The sequence below is a fragment of the Panthera onca genome, chromosome C1, assembly GCF_046562875.1.
Source record: "Panthera onca isolate mPanOnc1 chromosome C1, mPanOnc1 haplotype 2, whole genome shotgun sequence".
Classification (NCBI taxonomy): Eukaryota; Metazoa; Chordata; class Mammalia; order Carnivora; family Felidae; genus Panthera; species Panthera onca.
The window spans coordinates 193,998,059-194,020,379 of NC_138346.1; the positions used below are offsets into that span (position 1 = coordinate 193,998,059).

The 22,321-nt window shown below is 43.5% G+C and overlaps 2 protein-coding genes across 5 annotated transcripts in view; both read right to left on the reverse strand.

The window, feature by feature from the left end:
- Nucleotides 1-3,891, reverse strand: part of LOC132673261 (protein argonaute-3) — a 114,313-nt gene extending 110,422 nt beyond the window's left edge. For both annotated transcript variants that reach the window (XM_060625777.3, XM_060625776.3), the window contains exon 1: nt 3,756-3,891. In XM_060625777.3, coding sequence (XP_060481760.1) covers nt 3,756-3,774 — 19 coding nt within the window. In that variant the 5' untranslated portion in view covers nt 3,775-3,891. The remainder of the gene's footprint in view (nt 1-3,755) is intronic.
- Nucleotides 3,892-9,027: 5,136 nt separating this feature from the next.
- The window catches only part of LOC132673260 (protein argonaute-1), a 37,489-nt gene continuing 24,195 nt past the window's right edge, over nt 9,028-22,321 (reverse strand). For all 3 annotated transcript variants that reach the window (XM_060625772.2, XM_060625773.2, XM_060625774.2), the window contains 7 exons: nt 20,048-20,207; nt 19,776-19,866; nt 18,516-18,710; nt 16,468-16,602; nt 15,785-15,886; nt 15,257-15,456; nt 9,028-15,022 (listed from right to left, as the gene is read on the reverse strand). In XM_060625772.2, the coding sequence (XP_060481755.1) occupies nt 14,914-15,022; nt 15,257-15,456; nt 15,785-15,886; nt 16,468-16,602; nt 18,516-18,710; nt 19,776-19,866; nt 20,048-20,207 (992 nt within the window). In that variant the 3' untranslated portion in view covers nt 9,028-14,913. The remainder of the gene's footprint in view (nt 15,023-15,256; nt 15,457-15,784; nt 15,887-16,467; nt 16,603-18,515; nt 18,711-19,775; nt 19,867-20,047; nt 20,208-22,321) is intronic.

Consider the following 22,321-nt stretch of genomic DNA (forward strand, 5'->3'; position numbering starts at 1 on the left):
ACAAATCAAAATAATCACGCATATTTTTGTAAGTCCCACTGCCAGTCAAGAGCAGCAAATACTAGGGAAAAAATTATCATGGCCACTCAAGAACAGCACAAGCTAAAATTTAAGTAGCAACCAAGTAGAAAAACCTTTTCTACCTCCAAAATTCATATTCTCCAGACAGAGCAGCATTTTGACATTTTTTTTTCTTCAAGACAAAAATCTACAAGTGAGAAAACTTACATCCCAAAGTGATTTTAAAAAGATTATTTTAGATACTAAACTGAGAACCTAATGGCATTATATATTTTAGTTAATTTGAATCTACAACTTTAATTCATTTCATTCAAATCTAGTTTCCATATATGCAACTTCTGTTCCTTTGGAACTTGTTCTTGAATGATTTTTCTAGATTTTTATTATTAAAGAAATGTAGAAGCTTAAGACTACTATGCAGATCCAAACATGAATTTAAGAGTATCATTAATATGGTCTAGTCACCCCTTGTATAAAACAACTACCAAACACGTCAAATCACTTTGCCTATCATTAATTTAAAGTAACAGTGTTTTTCTTCCATTGCAACTAAGTACGTTTCCTTCTACCCTAAACAGTAGTCTGACTTTACCTAAAAATACAGACTAGAGTATTAATGTCCTAAAAATTGCTACTCATGAGAACTCATATCTCAATGTACATTTCTGCTTCTATTCACTTTATTTGGAATTAAAACATATGCTTTTAGGGGTGCTTGGCTGACTCAGTAGAGCACACGACTCTGGATCTCGGGGTTGTAAATTCAAGCCCCGCGTTGTGTACAGAGATTACTTTTTTAAAAAAACCTTTGTAAATAAAAACAAAATGTGTACTTTTAGTCCAAATGTAACTAAACCATAAAAAACAGTGTTCCATCGGAAGTACCTCTAGGAAAAAATGCAAAACTACTGTTATAGCTAAAAACCCAACTGTGCCACCTTTTCGGGTTAAATCAAAGTTCACATAGTACTAAATCAAATCAGTACGTTGTACAGGACACCCTTAAAAGTCGCTTTAAGTATTACGTGCAAAAAGGAAGAACAAATATTAACTTTTAGTGAGAAACAATTATATAGTATTTGTACCCTAAGTCTTCCAATGTAAATTTTAAGTTTTCTATGTATCCACGTAACAACTAGCATTTAAAATATCCTGTCATAGGGGCGCCTGGGTGGCTCAGTCGGTTGAGCGTCCGACTTCGGCTCTTGTCACGATCTCGTGGTCCGTGAGTTCGAGCCCCGCGTTGGGCTCTGGGCTGATGGCTCAGAGCCTGGAGCCTGCTTCGGATTCTGTGTCTCCCTCTCTCTCTGCCCCTCCCCTGTTCATGCTCTGTCTCTCTCTGTCTCAAAAATAAATAAATGTTTAAAATAAATAAATAAATAAAAAATAAAAAAATAAAATATCCTGTCATAATTCCTAAGAATCTCCACACACACACACAAAACTTTGAAAAAAATTGGTACAAAGATCCAACATTGACTCAACAGACTATCAGAGAGCATTTATGTCCAAAAAAAAAAAAATTGTTTAAGTAATCTCTACACCCAAGGTGGGTCTCAAACTCTCGACCCAGAGATCAAGAGTCACATGCTCTACTGACTGAGCCACCGAGGCTCACCTGTATTAAAAAATTTTAAACCAAAATACATACTTGTCTAATTCTTTTTTTTTATTTTTCCTTTTAAAGATTTTAAAGTAATCTCCACACCCATGGTGGGGCTCTCCCTCACAACTCTTGAGATCAAGAATCACACACTCCACTGAACCAGCCAGGCACCCCTCTCTATACCTGTCCAATTCTGGATTTAAAACTTCGTTGCACATTTTGCCCAACTGTGCTTTCAATTTCACACGCAGCATAACAATTACATGTAAGTCTCAGGAGGAATGAAAATTTTGTTTTTGATGATGACAACCTTGAGACAGACTATATTTTAACTTCATTATTACAGTTAATCATGTATAAGCATCCCTGAAGAACGAACTTTTGAGTTTCAAGATATCTAAGATGAGATAGACATTATCTAACTCTACCTCCCCAGATGTGAAGACAATTTAACGGGCATAAATTTCAGCAATGACACATGCAAAAAGATGTAAAACTTATCTATAGCTCAAGAATTCATAGGAGCATTTACTGAATCGTACCTGGCTAGTTGGACCAGTTGGCTAGGTGGTTGGACTTCAGAAATATTTTCTAAGATATTGTCCACACCCTGAGGCATAATTTTGTATGAAAAACCCAAAGGACAAAAGAACTTTAAAAAAAAAAAAAACTGAACTATCTTTTAAAATATTAGGACAATCAATAAAGTGTTTAACTTTCATGTTTTGTTTTCCAGGCGTGACGAAAGGGCAGTTATGTAAAAGTTATCTATAGCCCGAGATCATCATATTCACTAAACAGTACAGTAGAAAATTAAAAAATTAAAAAGGCAGGACACAGTTTCAGAAATACACAAACCAATGATTAACAAAAGTGTAAAACTCTTCACAATCTACAAAGCTTCCCTTTTTAAGAAAATATGAAGATTACAGAAGAAAGAGAAATGGGAGAAACCGATTACAGAAAATTTCATAGAGTGAAACTTGTAATAAGCCCCTCTCCTCATCCCACCTCTACAAATCCTAAGTGCTGTTTGCATCTATTGACAATTATACTTCTTAACCTAATCATAACAAACCCTTTGTTATCGTTATGTCCCTGGTTTCCTTATATTGAAGTTTTTCTTATGTTCAAGCACTTCCCAAACTGGCAAAATGAGATGTGAACTTCAGGGACCTGCGGTCCCATGAGTAACATGACGCCCCCTCCCACCAATATTTTGAAAATTAACTTACAAATTTGTTACCGTCTGAATAAAGCACACTTTCAAATTTAACATGTTAAGTCTTACCCTTTGGAAAGCAAACGGTTATGTAACACCTACTTTATGTCTCTCAATTAATTACTTTAGAACCATAAAGAAAGCTTTTTCTTTTTTCAAGGTAAGTACTGCCCATGTTGCAATTTTCCTTAAAGACTGCAGTTTTCCCAAGGAGAGAAAAAAAAAAAATTGTTTTTTAATTCTAAATTGCCAAGAATATAATATCCGTTTTCCTAGGGAATGAGGAATGAAAAAAATATATTGTCAGCAATTTTAAGATCCACCTCCTCACGTAAGCTGTAATCTGGGCCGATATGACATTTCCGAAATCCTCAGTAACTACATACCATGCGGCCGCAAATATCAGAAGAGAAATCGGGGATGGATGAAATGCCATCTTGCATTTGACGCTGTAGTAATACCTATTTCAAACTTAACACTCCTCCGTTATGTCCATGTAGCTTCACAACTACCTTAAGAGGTAAGAGAGCTGACCGCCCAGCGCCTCCATGGGACACACAACCCGGTTAAAGGACGCGCACGCCTTTACACCTTCAATTAGAATAACAAAAAAAAAGACGACAAACCCTTCTAGACTCCAGAAAAAAAAAAAAAAAAAAGAGTAATACCGCCTGGAGATACCCAAACTTCAATCCTTTAAGCAGTGCCCCCTCCCCGCAGTTTCGCCTACTCAGTGGCCCCGGGGAACTGCGGCGGGGCTGCGGGGCTGCGGGGGAGGGGCCGCGCGGGGGGCGGGGGAGAGCCGCGGGGCCCGCGCACACTTCTCGCACCTGGGCAGGGGCGGAGGGAGCGACGATGCTCTGGGGACACCCCTACCCACCAGGCCAGCAGCTCGGACTCGCTCACCTGCGGAGCCGATTTCCATTCATGGAGCTGGGGGGAGTGCTTCGAGCGAGAAGGGCGCCCACCACTGGGGGCAAGGAGGCAGCGCAGGGGGCGACGAGGCGCGACAGTCACCCTCGTTCGGCCCCGAGGCGAGGTGGTGATGGCTTCTCCTCAGCTACCGCACTCCGAAAGCTCTCGTCAGGAAGAGCCGCCGTGGGGAGGCAGCGTGCGACTAGGCGAGAGGAAGGAGAAGCGTGAATCGAGGAGAGGAGAACCCCGTGCGGAACTTGCGTCGCCCGCGGCCGCTTACGCTCCCACTGCCCCTCCACGACTGCGGCGCCGCCGCCGACCTCCCCGGGGGCCGCCCCCGGAAGCCCGCTGGCGTCAGTTCCGCTGCCCGGACTCGCCCGACGTCCAAGCCTCGCCTCTCCGCCCCAAGCCGTGCGGGCGCGACGTCGGTGCGGGCGCGGCCGGCGCGGAGGAAGCGGGGGAGGTGTCAGGGAGCCGGCGCCGAGGCTGGGCGGGGCGTGGGGCACGCGCGACGGGCGGGCCCTCCCACGGTCTTCAGCAGTACCGTACCGGCCGGAGACAACTCGGAGGGGCTGGACTCCTAGCACCACCCTAGTGCTGGGCCGTGCCGGCTGAAGGCGACAACGCTGAGCGGGTAGCTTACCTGGGGAGGAGCCTACCTGGAGCGTGGCCGGTCTGAGGAGCAAAGCCCGGACCTGCAGCTGAGAGTGACTAGGGCAGAGCACGTCTAGGGCAGAGCCACCCTCCTTAAGGAGCCCCTCCCGCCCCGCCTGGGCGGCACCACGCGCCTCCTCCTCAGCAGGCGGTCAAGTGACCACCATAATTGATCACTCCAAGTCCGTGGGTTGCTTTGACGACCATTTGGGGGGGGGGGGGTGCAATTTAGCTTGGGAAAAGAGGATTGAGAGGACATTACACAACGTATCGTATAATTTCCTTGTTTGAAACGCTTTAATAGCGTCTCATCACGCTGAGATCACGCTTTCCCGGTGCCAAAACGCACCGCGTAAATGGGCCCTTCCTTTCTCCTCAAGCAAGACTTTCCCTCATCACTATGCTACAGCTATACTGATCTGCTAATTCCCACAACAGGCAAAGCGCTTCCCTTTCCGACCTGGCGCCCCTCTTCCCTTGGCCAGGAACAGAGCCTCTCCTTTTTCTTCACACTCACCTTTTCTTCCCTCTCCAGCCCCGCGATGCTTCTTTTTATACCTCAACCTAAGACTTATTTCAGAGAGGTCTTTTCCGGATCACCGATTTATGATGGGGGCCCGTTTTTCTATCACAGCATTTCCTTAATAATCCTCCCAATCTGTAATTTGTTTTCCTTACTAGTTTGTGTGCCCCCTCCCGCACTAGTTTGTGAGCTTTGTAAGATTACGATGGCCAGCACACTCGCTAGGAAATAGTAGGTCCTTCATATGTTGCCTTAATGAGAGGTGATAACTATTTAAGGCTGAAGAATGATTCCTGATTTTTGCCTATATCCCAAACATCAGTAAGAACATCATTTAGACTTTTAAAAATCAAAGTACTTTTGCTTTTTAAAGCTTGAAACAAAGAGGAAAAGGAGAAAAAATATCCTATCTTCAGTGCCACCCCCCGCTCCCCCATCACTTAAGTCACTGTGGGACTTTGCATCAATCACTAAGCCTCTGGGCTTGTTTTCTTATCTGAGAAATGGAGAGAAATATACCTTATATAATGGTTAATGAAGTTAGGGAATGTATATAAAGCAGAGAAAATCCTCCCTAACTACATGCTAGTGAATAAAAAAAGTTTACTATAGTTAACATTTTAAAGCACTTATTACATGCACCTATTACAATAAACATTTCATAAATGGATGGGATTCAAACCCACCTGACTTCAATTCTGCCTTTCTTCTTCAAACCATTAACCCTTTTACAGAAAATTTCCATTTCAAAATATTAAATGTCACCAAATGAAACACTGTATCCTAAATTTTCAATGCCTGACTACACAGAATCCAAGTCAGTAGCAGCACCCCAACAGGGTAAATACCAACTCTTGTGCAAGGTTCTATCACACCCTCAACTTCCCATTCTGGAACTGATTCCAGACTAAGTGACTAAGTGACCGCAGGCTTCACTGTCATCTCCCAGAACAGACATGGTTATGGTGATGAGCACTTGAGGGGTAGGCACTGTCTTCTTTGTTGACATTGATGAGGCAGGATTTGGACCTCCTAATTCAGTCCAATTTAATGTCAATAAAGCCTTCCCATCTGCTTCTGCTATTCAGGGACTTCACCACCTCTTTAGAGTGAGCCCATGTAAAAGGTTCATGAATTATAATATCAAGTAGGAAGGCAAGAGGTCCAATAATTCTGCCAAAAGCAAACTGTAAGAGGCTCTCCCTTGACCACATGCATACCCTATTTTTGGATAACCTCATTCCCAAATGAGTTGGCCCTTAAGGCCATAGAGCAGGGTCTTTGTGTATTTAACTGTCATAGCCCCAGTGCCTAGTGCTTAGCCTATGTGCCCCAATGCCTGGCACATAGCTACATTCCATAAATATTTGTGGGACGGATGGATGAATGAATGGGCTTCAAGAATGGGACTCAGGCTAAAATTCTGTCCTTATCCCTTGTGGCACTGCTTGCTTTCAGAAGGGAGAACTATAAAATACTACAGGCATTTAAGGAACACAGAAATCCATGCCCTCTGAAAGTTGCATTCCTAGGCTTCCTGTACTAGATAAACATCACTGGATGATCCTCAATTTAACTCAAGTTCAGAAATATTCTCCTGGACCATCAGTTTTTATACAGCAGAGAGAAAGCTATTTTGTACTGCAGGAGAACACAGTATAAAACATACTGGCCTTTGGGACAGAGCTGAGACTGAGGCCCGCTGCTACTATATATGATTCCAAGAAAGTCACTCTCTCTGAACCTCACATTCCTCATCTCTAAAAGCCAGAGCACCTAGGCAGAGCAGACACTGCTGAATGCCTACCCAGGAGTCCTTATCCCCTTCTTTCTTGCGTAGCAGTCAAAACTTGTCTTTCTAATCCACATGACTCAGAGGATAACTCCTAATCTAAGCCACTCATGATAGATGATCTCATTTGCTTTGCCAGTGGCAGGAGTGGGAAGATGACCCATTTCTAGTGAATGAGACAGGCCAGATCTGCTGGGGCTTCCAAGGATTGCCTTATTTGCACTTCCTTCCTGGAATTACAGTAGCCACTTTGGGACACTGAGGTGAACTAGTATGCAGATAAACCAACACAGAATAGCAGAGGAAAGTGATTGTAAGAATCTGGTTTGTTGGTATTATCACTGAGTGACTGAATTAGCCAATCTTGGAGCCATATTAAATCAAGACTTCTTTGTAGTAAGTTTCTTATTTAAGCCAATATAGTTGGGGGTTTGTTATGTGCAATTGAATGTGATAATGTTATGTGATAAACTACTTCACATGAATGCCATGAAGATACATAACAACATACTGTACAAAACACCTAGTCAAATACTTCAAATTACCCAAGCACCTCCTCCTTTTCAGGTCATGTCCATTAACAAGCCATAGGCCTTTTCCAAAAACATGGCCGGGAACTCCCAGTCTCTTCTAAGAGGAAAGTTCCTCGCCTTCAGAAGGTGGGGAAGAGGGACAGAGGGCTCCCTAGAAAGGTCCCAATTGGCTTCTTTGTCCCAAAAAGACATTGCCAAGAGGATAGTGCTGAAGCTTCTGCAGTCTAGAACAAAGAGACAGTCTGTTCCTACAGGGTAAACCACAATGGTCTAAAAAAACCTTGAAATGGTATCCTGGGGAAGGCAGTTGTGGTGCTAAGTGGAGAACTTTTAAATGTACCTCATCCCCAGCAAGTCCACTTTCCCAGTTCCTCCTTGATAGTTTAAAGGAATGCTGCTGTCATGCTCTGCGGCTTCTAAGCTTGCCACATTTCCTCAGCCTATAGCCAGAGGAATAAACTGGCTTGAAAGCCAGAAACAAATAGGTGAGCTATCTGCTACAATTTAATCCTACTTTCCATTCAAGCAGTACAGGCAGCAGTCTGGGGATGGCCCAGGCTCAGAACTTGAAACCAGTCCTCTCTTTGCGCTACATAACTCTTTCATTTAGCCACCAAACCCTAATTACCAGGAGATTTTGGGTTTTGCTAAGCCAAGAGATACCCAACAAATAGCCTCATTTTGTTACAAGGCACTTCCTAGATAAGAATGTGCTACAGTGTATGTTGCCAATTGACAGGGCAAAGGAAAGGCTGCTCAACCAATACTAAAGAGGGATGTCCAGGGATGTTAGGACAAGCTTTAACTCAAAAAAAAAAAAAAAAAAAAAAAAAAAAAAAAAAAGCTTGAGCTCCAGGACCAAACAAATTAGGCCTTAGGTTCCCACTGTCTTTTTCTCTTGAGTAAGCAACCAAGAGGCAAATTCTGAAATCTTTGAACATCCATTTCTAAAACTGAAATTTGTCACAAAAATGTGTCATAATGATCATCCTCCCACTTACTCTGCTAAATACTTTATTTCTGCTTCATTGAGGGGCATAGATTTACTTTAAGTTTTATTTTAACTGGGACAACTCTCCATGTTCCAATTTGCTCAAGTTTGATCAACCTCACTAACCCTAGTTGCTGAAAAGGAGCTGGGTACGGTCGGCTTGCTCTCAAGGGAATCTGACAGGTGGTAGACACAGGTTAGCTTTGCAGTTTGAAGTCACAACACTTGGCCTCCAGAGGAATGTTAGGCCCATTTATGTACACACTAGCTGCCACTGAAAATTTCTCACTGGGCCTTGTGCCAGAATCCATCTCTGAGCCATCTTCCTCCATTACACAGAAATAACAGTGCTCTAGCACTACCAGGGAGGAATGCCAGAACTTACATGCTTGACAATTGTACCATCAGCTTGAGGTACAAAACCACAGAATCACCAAGTTGGGACGAGAGTAAGAAAGATGATGGTAATCTGGTTAAGTTTCTGCTTACCTGAAGAGTCAGGAATGCTGAGTCCATCCTGTGCACTCAATATCACTTCTTGACTCCCCCCTCTGTACTCACAAACCAAAAATTTCTAGATCATTTCAATTCTATTCACAAATATTGATCCCTAGATATATATTCTATGGCCTTGCGATGACAAAAAAATGAACAGAATGTAGTTTCTGCTCCTAAGAGTTCATAGGCTCTGGAGAAAGCAAGTCATGAAAATAAATAGAGCAAGCTGCTAAGTGCTATCGAGTGCACTGGAACACCATCTATGACACTGGTTAGGAACAAAATTAGGTTTGTTTATTTTATTCTTTTACAAGTAACTCCTGAGGACAGGAGGAAGCTGGAGGTGGAAGTGGTGGTTGTGATGAACAACTCGAAGTCCTAGACTTAGCTTTATTTAAATTAGGTTTTTCCAATGCTCATTTTCAAGAAATACTGAATGACCATATAGTTATAAGATCCCAAAGAAGATGGGGTGGAGGATGGTAAACTGAGTAGAAAAAAAATACCTCCTCCTCACTGCAGCAGTTCATATTGTTGATTACGCCCTTCTTGGATCCTATTCCATTCTCTTTTTTCTCCTACCTCATTAAGTAAAAAATATACAAGGTATCTACTAGTGATTTGACTGTCTTCTTAGGTTGAGCTTCCTGTCTTCATCCTTTAAATTGTGTTTCCAGAACTGGATACTATGTTTTTCTCGCTCTTTTTCTAAGCTATTTTGTTTATTCCTATGGCTTTACCTACCATATATAGGAGTATGAATCCCATTATCTACAACTACAGTTTTATAGTCTTCCCTGAGCACCAAAATATAAGTGTTTACTGGAAACCTTAAAATTGTTGCCTCATGGGAACCTCCAAACTCCATCTATACAAGGCTAACTCGCTTCACAAAATTCACCACCTTCCGTCTAGTCTCCCTTCTCCCCTAGTCTTGGTTAGAAGAATGTCCCGATATACTCATTGCTCAAGCAGAAACATGAGCATTAGTGTCTATTCCTCTTTCACCATCTATTGAGTCCTATTAATTCTTTCTGAGTGTCTCTCAAAAATCTTCCCTTTCCTATCTTCACTGGTGTATAGCCTTATAGCCTTGTTTCAGTCCTTCATCATTTCTCTCCTGTACCAGGGAACCATTTGGCCACTCATACCCACCCACCACCGCCAAACTTTAAGCTCCTTAAGGAGAGAGACATGGTTTTCCTCCTTTTTGAATTATGTTTGCCATCTCCCCTAACAACACTGCTGGACACAGTGCTTTACATGGTTTGTTGAATGAAGAATAAATGGAGGCCTTGTGACGTATGATTACATACAATCTGCAGTTTCAATACTCTGGTGTTTTTTATCCATTTTCCTCTAGAAGTAATGGTTCTGCTCTTATAACAATCTATTACTCTAACCTAAAATCTATCACATATGATTAATCCCAACAGTTTGCTTTGCTAATGGGGGTGGGGGAAAAGAGAGAGAGAGACCGCACTTTAGAAATAGAAGCCACTGTTATCTTTATAAAACACAGAATTGTGCTGCTGCTGTTGCTTGCTTTAGAAGGAACTGTACATTACAGCTGCTGGGATAATTTTACAATGGACTGGACAAGGTACAGCTCAAAGCAGGACACAAACACAAGTCTCAAAGGGAAACAAATGCAAACAAGTACACAGCTGTGGGGCTTCAGGGACATTTCCCCATCCATGCTGGACTTGAGAGGGATAAAAAGTTTAGAAACTAAAGTGAAACCCAGAGTAGTCACACATGCCCACCAGATGGCTGCTAAGTGCAACATCACACACCAATCAGGTTGGACTGTGCACAGGAAAGTCATTTCATTATTCCTTATTGCTACTACACCAGGGGACTCAGTGCATTCGACACATTGTCTTTACTTGCACAATCCTTGGAGAGTTTCCTATTTTCCTTTTTAAAGAAGGAACTTTGCCCTCCCCACCTTATTCTGTTTTGTTTTGAGCCCATTACCTCCACTCCCTTTCTTAGGCTCCCAAACAGCAGCCGGAGGTTCTAAGTCAGTAGGAATAGAGTAAGGGGAGAGCACCAACCTAGCCTCTCTCCCTGCCCAGGGAGAAGGCAAGTCCTAATAAAAGGAGGGGGTGGGGGGAGGGAAGAGAAAACCAGAGAATCCCTTCTCCCCAATCTGCTTAGAAGGCTAAATAGGAAAGAGTGCCCTGCATATCCCTGCCATAATCAGACTTTAAGAAGGAAGGCATCCCAGCTACCATCCTAGATTGGCCTAGGCCCAGTAAATATAAAAAATAACTTCCCCCAATGTAGTTTCCAAAACTGCATTTTGGCTAGTTTTGAGAGGACTTTCCACCCTGAAAGGGAAGGAACTTTCCATTCTTCTTTGTTACACATGATGCCAGGTTTAAAACACTGCCTCGCCAGCCTTGTAGACAGATAACCCATGGGCCAGCTAAGAAGTCAAAATGTCCCCTTGGCTGCCCATCCTGAGTGTCAGCCTCATTTACTGAATTCTGGACAAAAAAAGAAAAAAGAAAAACACCCCAAACTATCCAAGAACATTGTTGTTTAGCCAAACAGGAGGCCACAGAGGAGCTATCCAGTACATGGGAACCAGGAGCTTTTTAGGGAGGTTTCACGCTTTTAGATACTTTCTTCTTCAACATTATTCTAAGCCTAAGTTCCCATGAACAACAGCTCCAGGCTTATCCTGAGTTCAGCAGTAGCACCTCAACCCCCAATGGGTCAGACTGGACTAGAAAAATGATCAACGAACAGTGCTCTTTCCCATCTTTTATCCAAATTCTCCCCATTCTCTTCCCATCACTCTCTTCTTCCCCTATGTCCATCCCCCTAACCCTCCAACCCTGGAAACCAAGTAGCTCAACTCTAGGATGTCTTCAGAAAAGGGAGGTCCCATGTAGAGAGAAATGGAACCAGATCCAGAAAAAGCAATGAGAGAAACCTACTCCAAGGAGTGGACACGTGTGGAAGTTATCAGAAGCCCCCTGATTTCATGCCAGGTAGGCATGCCTGCTGAGTAACTTTGATGGCAGTCCAGCCCAGAGAGGACATTACTGGGCTTGGGGAACAGATTCTTGGTCGTCTGTAGCCAAGAAGCTAAGCCTGACTGTGCTAGCTAACAGTGGGATTATCGTAGCCATGCAGAGAATTCATCATCACATAGGCAGGCAGGCCAGCAAACAAGCTTAGTGAATTGAAAAAGGGAAAAGGATCCCAAGGAAAGAGAAAAGTAGAAAAGAGAGGCAAAAGAGTAAAACGAAGGGAGCAAGAGACCTGTCCAAGAGGATGAGGCTGGGGTCCCCCAACACTTCCTCAGAGCACAAGTAAGAAGCACCACTTAAACCAAATCCAAGAAAGCCAAAGCTTGTTGCTAACACCACTTCTCAATCTGCATGCACCATCTTTCAAACAAGAATAATTATCAAGGTCAAAGTATTTTTCAAGTCTCAAAGATTAAAAAAAAAAAAAAATTCAGAGCAAGAGGTTATTTTCTTGCCATCGCCCAAATTGCTTCTCTTGCTTTTTTATTTCTTGAACAGCATGTGCAATGCCAAAGGGCTAAAAAATGCATTGCAAGCCCCAGCTCAAAACCCAAATGGAGAGAGTGAGGCAAAGAGAGAAAAAGGAGAGAACATAAACTTGTTGCTGAGAGTAGGTGGCTACCACCAGCTCCCTATGGATATTTGCAAATGCTGGTGAATGACTGGACCCTCCAGGAACAGTGCCCTGATCCCAGCCCCAAAATGCACCCAAGAAGAGAACATGCAGAGCCCATTGTCCCAAGAGAGCTCCCCTCCCCAAAGGGTGACTGAACACGAAGTAGACAGTATATGAAGGCGATGGACAGGGCAGATGGAGTGTTGGCATCACTCTCTTTAGGCACTTGTGTAAGGAATGTAGGCTCTCCAGTGAGCTGCCTCCTCCCAGAGCCCTCCATTCTGTTCTTCAGCTGGGCTGTGCCCATGGGGCATCCCATACTGTAGCCAGTAGGAAAGAAGTAAAGGAGGAGTTACTCAACAGTCCTGATGCCTTCTCCATAATCAATGTTTGTGCTACGTTTTGTGAAGTTGCTGAACAAAGTAGCCAACCAGAACAGAACCTGGGATAGACTGTTTTGCATAGCAAATCTGGGTCTGTACAAGGGCTGCTGGGGAGGGGAAATGGTAGCTCTAAGCGCACAGGCCTGGATCCAGACCAGCCTCCAAGCCTGAGCTAGGTCTAAAGTGTCATGGCTTCATCACCAGATTGGGGTAAACCCAAACTCAGGCTCCTTAAAGAGGAACTTCCACACTGAAGCTGCAACTCCTCATCCCAAGCAGTGGGACAGGAAAAAATTAACAGTTAAGGAAAGAGGGGGCCTTGCCTCAAGGCCAGTAGGCACCAAGCTAGAAACCCCCTACTTTTCCAGTTCTGCAAGACAGCCAAACCCAACCTCTATCCAGGGAGACAAAAAACAAAAAACAAAACAAAACAAAGGCCCACGCCACCCACTCACATGCCCTAGTGGGAAACCGGGAAAAATTCATTTGTGTAAACAGAAGCAATAGGGAGCAGCAAAATCCCCCAGCCTGTCCACAGGACACACTGGAATCTGTGATGAGCCAAAGTATCAGAGGACCAGAGAAAGGAAAGATGCAACTTGCAGGAAAGAGTGCAGGGCAGTGCAGAAGAGGGAGCCTATAGCAAGAAAAAGATATTATCTGCACAGGGGAAGGATGGAGCCTGAGCCCCACCTTAGGGAGATAACCATCCCCTACCTAGCCAGGCCAAAGAACAAGTCAGGTACATAGTTCCTTCTGATGGCTCAATGTTTCTGGGATGTAAACTTATTGGGCATGGGAGGGATTTCCAGATTTTGGCAATAGACTCAAGTTATGGTATAAAAATAACATTTAGTTTTTGCTCTTTTTTTCTTAATTTAGACCTAAAGATCATTTGTTATAAGACACCCCAGTTAAGAAATATTGAAACATAAGCAACTTGACCATCAGGGGAAAAAAGAAGCCAAGAGTGAGAAATGCTATGAAAGTAACTCCAGATCCAGGCAGGTGGGGAAACTGGGGGGAAAGGAAGAACAGGAGGTGTAAATGGAAAGGCCAGGGGCCAGTCATCTCAGCAGCTCCAAGACTTGTCATGTCTGAAAGTGCAAATGTCAATGGATTTTAACCATCTTGAGGTTGTGGTCTTTTTAAAAGCTTAATGAATATGGAAGTCAATTCCTTCGAATGCAAAATAGCTGGCGCTCTGGTTGGAGGCTTGTTGGGTTAGGGGTATTTCTTCCCCACCTACCTCCTCTCCCACCCCCACCCTATCCCCCCCAAAGAAAGGTACAAAAGGTTGCAGTTCTGCAGCATTACCGTTACAGGGAAGGCACTGGTTACCCACCAGTAGGCGGAAGGAAGACAGGGTCGTGTCACTTCAGAGCTAAGTGCCATAGTGCCTTAAGTCTTACTAGGGGCTGGATGTCTGTCAGGGAGGAGGTGTAAGGTGGGGTAGAAAAAGTGGAGAGAAAGGAATAATGGAAAGGGGGGTGGCAGCTGGGGGAGGAGCAACCAAAACCATTAGCATTAAAAATCTTCCTACAAACTGGATTTTCAACCCATTAAAACATCTAGTATTCTAAAATATTGATCTGGGTCTGGTTTCGTTTTTCCTCTTAAACAAATCTAGACCTTTTCTGATTAAGGCTCCTAAAAAATCCTTCCCTCCTCCCACCCACTTTTTTAAGCCCCTCACTCTCCCATCTAAAGTATCAAACCCAAACCTACCAGCTTTTGTCCGCGGGGCTGCAGAGCCGACCTTACCAAGCTGTCAGGCATGAGTCTTTAGCACTGTGAGTCACAAGAGACACCTGTGTGTATGGCGGGCACCAGTGCTGCCCCTCTTGGTCCAGTGGGGTCAGGGCCAGATGTGACAAGATGGGTGAGGGGTGGGGGTCATGAGGTGGACATCAGAAATTGCTGGCTGGTGGTCTGGCTTACTGGCCCTGTCCCCCACCCTTTCGCCCCCTTCGTAGAAAGAAGGAAACAAGGCCTTCTGAGCTCCTCCCTACCCTCCCTCCTCCTCCTCCTTGCTTCCTCTGGATTTGGGCGGCACAGCTCTTGGGGCTTGGAAAGCTTTCTTCTATCCAGTGAGGTAACAGCGTTCTGCCTTCAAGCGAAGTACATGGTGCGCAGAGTATCCTGGTGAACCTGCACGGCTTTGGCCAGGGCCTGGGGGTCCCGCCCATTGCTCTGCCCCGATATGTGGCTCCCCTCTCCACTGAAAAGCAAAAATGAAACAAGTCCTTCCTGGTGCACTGAGCTACTGCTAATCCATTCCCCCAGGTACCAATTCCCATACCACCTTATGAGAAAACCCCAACCCAGATCTGGGCAGAAGAGCCCAAGGACATCAAATTGTACAATATTCGTTTCCTTCTGCCCAAGGAATGTTGAGAGGGTCTGGTACCCGAGGCTGAAACAAATGGGAAGCCAGCTTGATCCCAGGCCTCACCTGTCATGCTCCTTGTCCACTAGGTGGTATCGTGCCCGGAAAGCCACCAGACGGGCATAGTAGGCAGGTGCTGGGATAGAGACGGAGCGTGTGCATCGTACATAAGTGTGGCACAGCTGGTATGTCAAGATCTGGAGCTCGTCCGCTGTGAAACGGTTGTCATCCCAAAGGACATAGTAATGGGATGGTCGGCTGGTACCCTGGGAAGATAGGAAGGTGAGGGGCCCCAGACTGGGCAGAGGGGACAGCCAATGCTAAGGAACAGGATCACTGTTACAAGTGTAGTTGGGTTGAAAGATCCACTCAGGAATAGGCAGACACAAAGCCACCTATGTCATAAAATACCCTTGTTACGGGCAACCTGCCTAAGACATTCAAAACGTACTTCTGTTCAAGTATGCTAAAGGCTTATTAAGAGAATAATCCTGTTCTGAATGCCACTCAGTGATGACTGATATATTCTACAGGCAGTGGGAATAATCAATTCATCTTTGACCCACTGGAAACCCCAGGACATAGCCCGACTACCTGGATGCCTGCGTGGCTGCAAAGATAGAAGTCAAACTCAAATGGGTGGGTGATGTTGGTGTCCACAGTTGTCCCAGCTGGGATGTTACCACTCTTCCCAATCTGTACAGAGAAAAGACAACCAAGATCCCAAGATCTGCTTGGCCCTAAGAAGGGTTCTGACTCAATCCTACTCTGATTCCACCAAAATCTCTGTTCCCAGAGGGTACTAGATCTTAAAATAATGGACTTCTCCTGTCACACAGACCTGTGGTTAAGTGCTGGTTTCACCATTTAGAAGCTGTGTGATCTCAGCAAGTCATTTAACTTTTCTGAGGTTAAACTCCAGCTAATAATGGTACCTAACTCACAGGGCTGCTGTGAGGAAGACACCTTTGTGCAATGTCTGGCATATAGGACAAGTTCAATGAATGTTAGTTCCCTTTCCTTTCTCTGGGAGCTGGTCTATATAGGATCTATAGGCCAGAAAGCTAGAAAGAGGAAGAGAAAGTATAAGGGAAGGAGGGGAGAAAGAAAAAAGGGAAGAAAGTGGCAGAGGAAGGACAAGAGCCCTAGGGGGAAAGGGCCAAGGAGGATAGGCAGACCAAGGACTAAATCCCCAGATTTATCTCAAGGCCTTCTTCCACATTAAGAGAAGGGAGACAGGACAAAGGTATGGATGGTTTCCTCAATTTCTCACTCACTCGCTCATTCTTGTCAGCACAAAAAAGGCGGGTGTGATGGCGTTTCTGCACCACAATATAAGTGATCCCAGGCTGGTAGTCCTTTTCCAGTTTGATGCAGGCATCACGAATGGCCAGCAGCTCATAGTGGAGGATCTAGGCACAGGGTAAGGAGAGAGACAAAGAGATATATAGCTCCTCCTGAGTCACATTTTTCTGAACTAAGTGGTTGCCATTTGTAATATGGCTTTTTGCTCAGCTTCCCATTATAAGCTAACACCCAACCATTAGGAAGGACAGCCTCTTTCTGACAAAATCAGCCTTATCCTCAGTTCACCTGATATGCTGCTATAAAGCCTTGGCTGGGAGGCTTGGTATCAGCAGAGAATACTCACCTGGTTCCTATGCATAAAGAGACCTAATGTCAAGACACAGAAACAAGGTACACAGACATCACTATAATCACAGTGCCCAAAGTAGGGTAAATTTCAGGTTTAGAAGGATAAAAGGAATTCCCCTGTGAGCTCCAAGAACGGAGCTGAGACCACCAGAGAAGAGCAGACACACAGTTCAGGAATTGGTACAGAAGTAGTAGATGAATTCAGTCCTACAAAGAAAATGGACTAGCTAAAGAAGGTAAACAACCATATGCAATAGTTGCCTTGTGGCCTTAGATGTCAGATATAGGGGGTCAAAACTGTATGGCAGAAATGGATACAATGGAAATCAATTAGAAATAGGTTTAAACCCAAGCTTTATCTGGCTGTATTCCTGTGAGCAAGCTACTTAACTCTTCTAAGTCTCATTTTCTCCACATCTAAAGTTACTAGTAAGATCAGCCTCACAAAACCATTGCAAAGAGTAAGACAGATTAATTAAGTAAAAGCATAGAAAACCTAGTAGGGGGCACCTGGATGGCTCAGTTGGTTAAGCATCCGACTTCAGCTCAGGTCATGATCCTGTGGTTCTTGAGTTCGAGCCCCACATCAGGCTCCATGCTGACAGTGCAGAGCCTATTTGGGATTCTCTCTCTTTCTGCCCCTCCCCGACTTGCATGCACTCTCTGTCTCTCTGTCTCAAAATAAACAAACTTAGGGGGAAAAAAGCTTTAAAAAAAGAAAATCTAGTAGGGGCTTCATAACTGCTGATTGCTTTACTAAGCAGTTTGAATTTTAACCCAAGGCTAGGTGAAGCCACTAGATGTTCCTGAACAGAGAAATGATAGGAAAAATTTGTCTGCTATTTTAGGGAACACTGGATGACTTAGAGAAAACTGAGCATAATAGTTAAGAGCATAGACTCTGGAATCAAGGACCAATTTGTCTGAATTCCAGTTCCATCACCATTTAGCTTGGCTGACATTGAAGAAATTATTTAACATTTCCGAGCCTCAAGTTTCATCTGTCAAATGGGATAATTATTCTTATTTCATAGAATTATTCTAGGCATTAAACAGAACACATATGAAGTGCTTACTACAATTCATAGTATATAAGTGGTACCCAATAAATGACAGTTGTATTACTATTAAACAGTAGTCAAGGAGACCAGTTCATTATACTACTCTAAACAAGAGAATATGAAGGCTTGGCAGGGAGAAATAGGAGGAACATTATGAAGGTCAACAGCAGTGGTTGTCAAAGTGTGGCCTCTAGACCAGCAGCATCGCCTACCTAGGAATTTGTCAGAACTACAAATTCTAGGAACCATCCTAGACTCACTGAATAGGAAATTCTTAGAGCCCTGCAAACTACTGTAACAAGCCCTTCAGGTGATCTTCACGCATGCTAAAGTTCTGAGAACTACCAGTCTAAAGAATCAGACTTCAACATGAACCAACTAGTATATAGGCACTGAGGGTCTTCTGTTAAAAGAAAGGTCTATAGATGCTTGTACATACCACCTCTCAGTTGTGATCTCTGCTCCCAAGCCTATTGCCAATAAGCAAAGCTCTCAAAGAAGTAGCCCCTCCTCATGCCAATAGCCTAAAAAACACACCAGTACTCTCTGCACCCATTAGGCCCTCTGGCCCCAACATGAAGGTTTTCACCACCTACTTTGGACCCTACCTGGGGGAGCTGGCCTTCAGGAACCCCATCTCGGTAGAAGATAATGCGGGTAGGCTTGAAACGGGTGGACTTGTAGAACTGGATGAGCAGCTCACGCACCATGTAGGATAAGTCTTCAATGATCTCTTGCCGGGGCCGCTGCACCCGCACAGTAGCACAGTAACGGCTGGGGTGGGCATCCATACTGCCTACCACCTAACAATCAAAGAGGCAGGATCAGCTCCCAGAACCTCCACTCTCCCAATACTGTCAGGACATAGATTTGGAGAAAGCTTCTTAGCAAAAAAAAAAAAAAAAAAAAAAAATAACTATGCAATCAAATTAGTAGTAGGTTTTGGATTCAATGAGTCCTGATTTCAATCTCCATCTGATCTTTTTCCTCCTCTCGAATGGAGATAAGAATGCTACCTGCTTACAGTGTTACTGTGGTACATATAAAACACCTTGCATAGAATCCACAGTAAGTACTTGATTAGTTCAGTTCTTACCCCTTGCAGGGGAGCATGCGAAGGCACTACTAGCTCAAAGAGTGGCCTCAATGAGCCATAAGTTTGTCCTTTTCTCAATTCAAGTGTGAATCTACCCAGGAACTGTGGTGAAGAGTGTTCTTGCAGGAGGTACAAACAATATCATTTTCAAAGTGGGTAGGGGCCAGAGCCTAGGATGGATGACCACAAGGAAAACAACGATAAGCACATTATAGGATTCCCCTGCATTTACTGAGATTATCCCAATCTGCCTAGAGAAACTTGAGAGTTGAGGAAAGAGAAGTGGGAAGGTAAGCCTGATCTCTCTAGCAATTTGTAATTCCCTGCTCCAGGGACAGGGAGCAAAGAAGTCGGGAGAGGGACTAGAAAACCATCTTATCTATTAGATGGATCAGGGGTAGGGATGGGAAAGAGGAAAGGACAATCCCAGCAACTAAGTAACCACCTTAAAAAGGATCTCAGAGAAGAGACATGGTCTTTCCCATATCCCCAAAGTGGGCATGGAGAGAGAGAGAAATTTGAACACAGAGCAAGAGTGATGTAGACTAGGCAAAGTCTCTGGCCACCGCCTACACTCCCACTGCTTTCTCTGAAAAACAGATACCATACAGAGTTAGTTTTATGAAGATACCAAGGGAGTGGTTAATGGGGATGATCAGCTGAAAAAAAGTTCTTCTGAAGGGTCAAGCATAAGAGCTGAGGGAAGGAGATTATGTATAGTCTTCAGAGCTAAGATGAGAACCTTAAGAAGAAGCTGGAGAGTATCACTCACTGCTGTGATAGAAGGTTTTTTCCCATCCCCAGCTGGGGGGTGTGTAACATCTGCTCCCAGGAATATCACTGGCTGTTGAAAGACGGCAGAGCTAAACAAAGAAGAGAAAACAAATAGTGAGGAGTTGAGTCTTCTCCTGGCACCATCTAGCACTCATTTTGGTCACCTCTCCTTTGTGTCTGAATGATTCTCCCTGGCCAGGGTCCTATCTCTTTGTCAGTCCCCACCATGATACCTTGCTTGGCAAGGCAAGTGGGCAATAGAGTTCATACCGCTGGTGTGGGACTAGGATGTTGTTAATGCCACCAAGTTTGACATTGATCTTCAGGCAGAGGTTGGACAGGGTCTGAGGCGAGGTCTTGACCACATTCTTCACTTGCACACACTGTGTAGCCATTCCCAAGAGTGTATCTCCAACACGTTTCACTTCAGCTATGAGCAGGGAGAGAAGTGATTAGTGCATTCAACAAATATTTACTGAATGCTGATTAGATGTCAGGCAGTATATGAGGTGGTAGGAACACAATGATAACCAGAAACACATAGGGTCACTAATCAGAGGTTACTTTCTAGTGACTAATCTTAAGTCATGAAAAGTAAAATGATCAATGCTACAACAGAAAACTTCATGAAGCTATGAGAGCATTTAATAGCAGGCAATAACCCAGTCAGGAAAGGATTAAGTAAGTAATGATTGAAATGAAACCTAAAGATAGAAAAGGACTTAGAAAAGAGGCGGAGTGGGGCACCTGGGTGGCTCAGTTGGTTAAGTGTCCGACTTCAGCACAGATCATGATCTCGTGGTTTGAGCCCTATGTCAGGCTCTGTGCTGACAGCTTGGAGCTTGAAGCCTGCTTTGGATTCTATGTCTCCCTCTCTCTCTGCCCCTCCCCACTAGCACTCTGTCTCTCTCTCTCTCAAAAATGAACATTAAAAATTAAAAACAAAAAACAAAAAGAGAGAGAGGCAGAGTTGGGAGAGAATATTCCAGGCAGAAGCAACACCATGCAAAAATTCACTCTAAGAGATATGTTTGAGAAATTGAAAGGCCAACGAAACTAAAAAGGAGACCAAACGAACCATGGTATAAGAGAAAGAATGTGGTCATTAGACTGATCTAGCAAGAAATGAGGGTAGCGTGTACTAAGACAGTTGCTTAGATGGAAAGAAACCGATTTCAAGAGATATTTAAGGGACTCAGTGATGATACATGTGAGCAAGGAAAAAGAATTTTTATGGATAACTTCAAGTTTCTAGCTTTTGTAATAATTTTGAGATAGTTTGAGTTTGAAGTGCTTTTGGTCATCCCAGTGGTATCAACTAGACAAATGAGAATAGTAGTTGAAAGCTCAACAGTCTGAAAGGAGATGCAAATTTGTCAGCTGTTCAGGTACAGGCAGTAATTGAAGGCACGATCTTGATGAGATCATCAAGGAAGAGAACAGATGAAAAGAGGGCTTAGACCTGAATCTTGAGGAACTCTCAATATTTGCAGAACGTTTAAGAAGATGAGTCTGCAAAGGAGAAGCATACAGAGAACTAGGAGGAACACAGTGTTATCTCATGAGTGCCAAGGGGAGAAAGTATTTCAAAAAGGAGCAAGTGTTCAACAAAGTCAATGCTACTAAAGATCAAGTAAAATAAGGACCAGAAACGTCCTTTGGATTGACATTGGTAAGGCATAAAGGCAAAAACTATTAAGGTGTTACAAAGTACCAAGGAGGAGATGTGGGATCAATGAAGGATTTAGTGTGTTTTCAATGAGAGAGACTGAGCATGTTTAAAAAGCTAAAATGATCATTTCCACTGTTAAGAGAGATGGAGTAGTTAGTGGCAAACCAGTGCTTCTGCAGAGAACATTCAGAAAAGCCAGACAAAATACAGAAATCCTCTTCTGAAGGCAGCAGAGAGGTGCTCAGACAAGAACCGAGGGCAAAAACTCCAGAGAGGAACAGAATCTCACCAAGGTGAGCTGTCTTCTGCAACTGCTTTTACCCTGGGTACATTTGCTGATTCTAGGTATGGACAGGAAGCTGAGATTCTAGGCTTTGCACCAGCAGAGGAACCACTGCCAAGAGATGAAGAAAGCAAGAGTTTCTGAAGGAGATAGACCAGTTCTATATGTGAAAGGTTAAAATCATATATATATATATATATATATATATATATATATATATATATATATATTTATATATATATATTTATATATATATATATATATATAATTTTTTTAAAGAAAACATAGACCATTATTTTATGATCTTGGGATTTCTTAAACAGAATGCAGAAAGTACTAGCCATAAAGAAAAAATATTACACAAATTGAACTACATTAAAATTTTAAATTTCTGTTCAACAAAAGACTCCATTAAGAAAGCAAAAAGACAAGCCACAAAGCACAGAAGATATGTATAATGCACATACGTATTAAGTAAAGGAATTATAAAGAACATCTATTACTCAGTAAGAAAAAAGTAGTTAAGGCAAAGAAAAAAAAGGGAAAGACTTGAGCAGGCACTTTACAAAAGACGCTACTGAAATAGCCA